The sequence below is a fragment of the Pelecanus crispus genome, chromosome 1, assembly GCF_030463565.1.
Source record: "Pelecanus crispus isolate bPelCri1 chromosome 1, bPelCri1.pri, whole genome shotgun sequence".
Classification (NCBI taxonomy): domain Eukaryota; kingdom Metazoa; phylum Chordata; class Aves; order Pelecaniformes; family Pelecanidae; genus Pelecanus; species Pelecanus crispus.
This window is the reverse complement of record NC_134643.1, coordinates 210,086,215-210,092,214: the sequence shown is the minus strand read 5'-3', so window position 1 is coordinate 210,092,214 and position 6,000 is coordinate 210,086,215. Positions and strand designations below refer to the sequence as shown.

The window sequence follows — 6,000 nt, the reverse complement described above, 5'->3', positions numbered from 1 at the left end:
GCGCTCGCCCCTCCGCTCCATGCCCTGCCGCAAGCCCCGGCGGCAGGAGGGGGTCCCGCTCCTCCCCGCGCAGCGCCGCGCCCCCGCCCTGCCCGCCGGCCGGGGCGCCCGCGGGGGGTGGCCGGGCCTGCCCAGCCGCGTCCCCCCGCTCCGCGGCTGCTCCGCACACGCGGACGCGCCCCGCCACCTTCATTAATAATAACTGGTACTTCGTAACACCAGCCCCAGCCGCCCAAACGATGGGCTGCAGCGGCCGCGCCCCCCCCCCCCCCGCCCCGCGCAAAGCCCGGGGCAGCGACCTTCCGCCGCCCCCTCGCCCTGCGCCCGCGGCACAAACTTCCGCGCCGCTGCGCGCCCGCGGATATGCGAGCTGCCGAAAGGGGTGGTGGTGGGGGAAAAAATAAAAAAAAAACCAAAAAAACAAAACACAAACCCCGTCGCTTTCGCGGTGGCTGCGAGCGCCGGCGCTGCAGTGCGCGCCCGAAGCCGCGGGCGGCTCCGCGGGGCGGCGCGGAAGGCACCGCGCACCGGCGGTGCGGGCGGGGGGGGGGGGCGCACGGCGCATGTCCGCCCGCGCCGCGCCGCGCCGCGCCGCCACTAGCCGCTCCCCCCCGCCGCCAAACTCACCACCATCTTCTGCATGTGCAACATTTGCAGCCGGACAGAAACCGCTCCCCGGCGATGGAGACTGCGGGAAAAATCCGGCGCGGCGGGATGGCTTGCTGAAACGGCGGCGGCAGCCGGGAGAGAGGCAGGGCGCCAGCGGGAGAGAATAGCAAACAAATACTAAAACAAAACAAAAAAAAAAAAAGGAAAAAAAAAAAGAAAAAGAAAGGAAGAAACCTCTCTTTTTCTCCCCCTTCCTCTTTTTATTTTTTTTTTTTTAATTCTTGATTTTGTTTGTAGCCACCTCGTCCTCAATGCCTCTCTGAGCAGCATCTAGCGAGCGAGCGAGCGGGAGAAGGCGAGACAGAGAGGCAAAAGAGAAGATGAGGATAATTTGCAGACAGCTTGTCTTGTTGTTTTCTGGCTTTTGGGGACTAGCAATGGGAGCTTTTCCTAGCAGTGTGCAAATAGGTAAGCGCTGCATTGGGCTGTGTGCGTGTGTGCAGGGGTTCAATCCTTTGCGAAGTGAGTTGGAAAGGAGGCTCTGAAGGCAGTTGGCAGCCTTCTCCTCCACCTCTCATCCCATTTCCCTGCCTTCACGAAAAATCCGCGTGTATTTGTGTATGTATGCCTCTGTGTGTGTACACATACATACGTGTGTGCGTTCGCCTGCGGTAGGGAGGATGCTTGTCTTTCGCACAACTCATTCCAGCTCCCGGGTGCGTAGGATCGGTAGAGGAGGAAGGGGCTCGGGGCTGATGCCCCTGGGCTGCTTCGGCCCCCTCCGGCACCCCCCGCTTTTCCCTGGCTCCCGGAGGGATGGCGAGTTATGTGCACCGGGGGATGCGGTAGCCGGCACGGGTGGGGGGTAGAAGGCGATGCTGTGCTTCTTTCCCTTCTCATAGTTGGAAAGTTTAGGATTTTGTAGGTCTCTCCGCGTAGTCCTGTGCCCCTTCCTCACCCCTTTCCCATCGCCTCCTGCTTCCCTCCTTTCGGACGTGTTTCGGATGGGACGCAGCTATCTGAATTCTTTCCAGCTCAGCTCCATCACTGCATCATTTCTCGTGGACTTGTAAAGATGCTGCTAATAAGGCTGAGCTGCGCCCTGCCTGCACATGGCTGCAGAGGAGCAAAGTTCATTATATCCTTGTTCAGTGCAGATTATCCTACGCCGAGTTGATATTTTTTTTTTTAATCCAGAAAGAATCGTTCCCCTTAATCAGCCCGCCACTTAACGTAAGAGGCTGCTGAGTAGCTGATTTACCAGTGTGTTCAGTATCAGGGAGATGGAGGCTAAACACTTCTCAAAGGTCACTGTAATCATGACAAATCTGCGTATTTATGTGTGAAAGGCTGGAAACTGAGAAATCAGAAAAGAAGCATGAATGCATCAGAGAGGTTAAAATCGATTGAGGACAGTGATTTAAAGGCAGCGGTTGTGATTACGAATATGATTAGTTCCTTATCCATTAAAGTCTTAGGACTTGCCTTACTGTGCAGCTTTCTGGGAGAGACAGTTGCTTGGTGTTACAAGGTAGTAAGTAGCTTGCAAAAAATTCATGCTGCTTCCTTTGCTTTTTTGCTTTTTTTCTGTTTTTTTTGTAGGTGGTCTCTTCATCAGGAACACAGATCAGGAATATACTGCTTTTCGATTAGCGATTTTTCTTCATAACACCAGTCCCAATGCATCCGAAGCACCTTTTAATTTGGTTCCTCATGTAGACAACATTGAAACAGCCAACAGCTTCGCTGTAACAAATGCCTGTAAGTAAACATGCCATTGATCTGGCCACCTTACGAGTAAATTGCACTGGAAATAACAGGAAACCACATTATTGTCTTGCACTGGAAATACATCAGTACGTGTGTCTTCAGTATAGATACCCTTTGCAGAAGAGCAAAAGCGGCAGCAATCCTTGTTAGTTCCTAACTGGAGCAAAATCCCCTCTCCTGCCTTCTGCTGACTAACCTGATGTGACATTTACTTTAGTGTTATTACTGTAGTTTCTTGCTTCCCAGTTTCTATGGAGATGAATTTTGTTGTTGTAAAGAAAAATTATGAATGTCTCGATCAGTCCGTAAAGCCCACAGTTACTCTTGTTCGCTTTTGGGTATGGTGTGCGTTGTGTGTATTTGAAAATATACGATAATATTTGTGCTCACAAATGCTTTTCTAATGGCTGGAAAGGAGATAGGGAAGCAGTGGTGTGCAGTATAATACATCTGAGTTGGTTGATGCTGCAATTGATCTGGTGATGTCACTTGAGGCAGCCCTGCTCTTATATTCTAGGTTGTAAATGTCTCTTGCCATCTCGTAATGCATACATCCTGTGGATATGTCTCTATGCATCCATACATTGGTGCCAAATCATGTTAGTATCTGATCTACTTGATTTCACAGACCACCTCAACTGGAACAAATATTCTCTTCCTACGATATATTTTAAACACACACACCCCCTGCACACACACAGATGCACATACACCATGAGAGCAAAACAGAAAAAGAAATGCCCTTACCCAATGAGGTAACATTTACTCTTTTTTTTTTTTTTTAAACGAAGTATAAGTAGCTGAACTTCCTACATTTAGATCACCTCAGGGTCTTTAGCCTTGGTTAAAACACATGCTGGATACTGCTTAATCTCTGAAAGTAGCAAAGCGCTATTTCTATTTATCTTCATGTATGTCAGGCTTATAAAAAGGAATTCATGTTATTATGTAAGACAGTGGGATATAGTGTGGCAAAGCTGAAGACTGTAGTAGCATTACTACTTTGATGTCTGTATTTCAGCATTCTATAAGGTTTTCCTCTGTGGCCTTTAAGTTTTCGAATCCCTCCTCTTCATTCAAGAGCGAATTGCCTCTGGAAGTAGATGCCCTAAGCAACATTGCTGAGCGAGTTTAAAATAGAAACATACTGGAGAAGGTCTTACCGTTCATCGTGCCTTTAAAATACGTACTATGTTTCTCTCCACTTTCTCATGGCCGTCTCTGTGGCACTTTTAAATATGTAAACATACAATGTACTGTGCAGTTCTCATGCATAATTCATTGAATGATTGCTAAATTTATTTATACGAGTCTGTGGTACTCCAAGTTTAAGATGACCTTGCAACCTTATTTAACAGGAAAAGCTTCTGGGCTGCCAAAATGGCTCCATTCATTTTATGCAGGAAAGATTGATGTCCCATTAAGTGTGAATTCTGTATTAAGCAATGTATTAGTTGTGTTTAGCGTGAAAATCAGTATCATATTCCATAAGGAGAAAACATTTCAAAAGGTGCTTTGAAACTGGAAGAAATCAGATCTATGCAGGTGTAGTTCATTGAGAAAATACTACAATGCATGTCAACTTTTGCAGGCACTGATTATATATTCTGTGAAGACAAATGACATAGTAGCTTTTTTAAACTTTCATTTTTAGTGGGAGAGGAGGGGACTAAAATTTTTGTATATTGAAATCAGTAATTTTAGGTGAAGTCAAATTATTTTAGATTCTGCCTACGCATAAGATTCTACCAAATAATTTCTGAGGCTGTTGTTACTTTTTGGATTAAGGGTATTGCACAGTATTTCCGTTCAAATGCTAGTGAATTAATTCTGATTTGCATAAATTTAAAATTGTCAAAAATTGAACCACTTCTCTGTGTAAGACTAACACCATAGATTCAAAAAGGGTTTGTCCAAAACTTTCCTCATTTAGACTATTTGCAGCAGATTCTTCTCATTCCAACCAACATAGGTTATGTTTACCTTGCGTTGTTTTAACTGAGGAAAACCTGTCCCCTTACATTTACTGTCATTTATAGAAATAGTGATTCATAACCTGATCCTCTTTTGTTTTTTTAACTGAACCCAATTTCAGTTCCAAAGAGTTTAATGACTCAGAGATGATGAATCTTTCCAGTATGGGGGGAGGCAGAGAAAGAGGGGGAAAGTAAAATGTATATGTTTATGTGTGTGTATGCTCATGTAATTCTGTACATGTCTGTATTAAATAGGTGTAATTCTACAGGCCTTATTTAGGTCTGTACTTCCCACTTAAACCAATATGTATTTTTGCATTAGTCCAAGTTTGTATTTATTTCACATTTTGCAGTCTCGTGCCAATAACCTGACTGCTCCTTCTTTTTTAAAAAAAATTAATACTGAAGAATATTTTTTAAACAAGAACTATTCTCCTAATGAAACGTAGGAAAACTGACTGACAACTGAATGAACATACCGCATGTCCCTTAAGCTAAATATGAGCAGAATCCTGCAAAAATCAATTGTCTGATAGCTGGAGGACACCGGCTTCCACGTGATTGAATTTGCTGGCTTGACAGAGGCTTCTAAAGCGCAGATGTGTGAGATTTTCTAACCTAATTAAAGAACCCCCACCATCAGCTCTGAATTAAGTGATTTCATGGCAATATGAAATGATAACTCTTTGCTGAACCACTGTGAAACAGCGGCTTTGGATCTTGCTATTTGTGTAGAAATTACTCAGCACACACGTCCCCAAATATACAGTACAAAAGCCTTAGAGCTGCTGGACTGAAATGAATATTCATGCGAGTTCAAGCATAAAGCTCTGAGACATGACCAGTTACCTCTATTTCTCTTTTAATTTGCTGCAGAGGTTACTTGTGAAGGTTCAGGGCCTGGCCCCTTGCATGTGTTAGGGACAGTAAACAGACTACTTCAAAGGATTATGGAAGGCACATTAGCAGGTAACTCACCACAACCCTGGAAAAACTTGAATATTTTTCCTTTTCACTAGATAAAAACATACAGCCAAATGTTCACCCAGGAGTACTTCTGCAACTGGAATGATCTTGTATATTCAGTTTAGTATCTATCTTCTAATGGTTATCTTACACATTTTTGTTTTCTTTAAACAGGCCCAGGACATCAGTATTTTTTTTCTAAATCATGAATGCATATGAAACAGGTTGCTTAAGCAGATAGACTCTGTTGTAAGTTTTCAAAATTGATCTGATCTGTATCTGTTTGGAGATAGTCCTCTTTGTTTCCCCTTCCCATTTGCGTGTTGTGTTTAAACTCTGTTCATTTCTTTTGCACATACATTATTCAGAGAATCTCTCTTACTGACAGAGAGAGCTGAAATTATTGCAAAACACAAATAGTACAAGATTCTTACTCATCAGAACACAATACACCAGAGCTGAAACATTTTGAGTATTGGCATACATTGGTTTGCACATTATAAGCAGGAAATTTTGCTCGTGATTAGAAATCTACCTTCAGCTTGATTTCAGATTTTGGAGCAATGCACTGATTTTTGGAGAGGATTGTATATATTTATTCTTTAGCTGAATGCAAAATAATTTTCTCCACTCCATGCACCATCTATATTACATTAGTATATCGCAGCAATGCAGTCAA

The 6,000-nt window shown here is 44.2% G+C and overlaps 1 protein-coding gene across 9 annotated transcripts in view; it reads left to right on the top strand.

The window, feature by feature from the left end:
• The first annotated feature begins 989 nt into the window (after nucleotides 1-989).
• The window catches only part of GRIA4 (glutamate ionotropic receptor AMPA type subunit 4), a 248,307-nt gene continuing 243,296 nt past the window's right edge, over nucleotides 990-6,000 (top strand). For all 9 annotated transcript variants that reach the window (XM_075723300.1, XM_075723280.1, XM_075723294.1 and 6 more), the window contains exons 1-2: nucleotides 990-1,077; nucleotides 2,212-2,370. In XM_075723300.1, coding sequence (XP_075579415.1) covers nucleotides 990-1,077; nucleotides 2,212-2,370 — 247 coding nt within the window. The remainder of the gene's footprint in view (nucleotides 1,078-2,211; nucleotides 2,371-6,000) is intronic.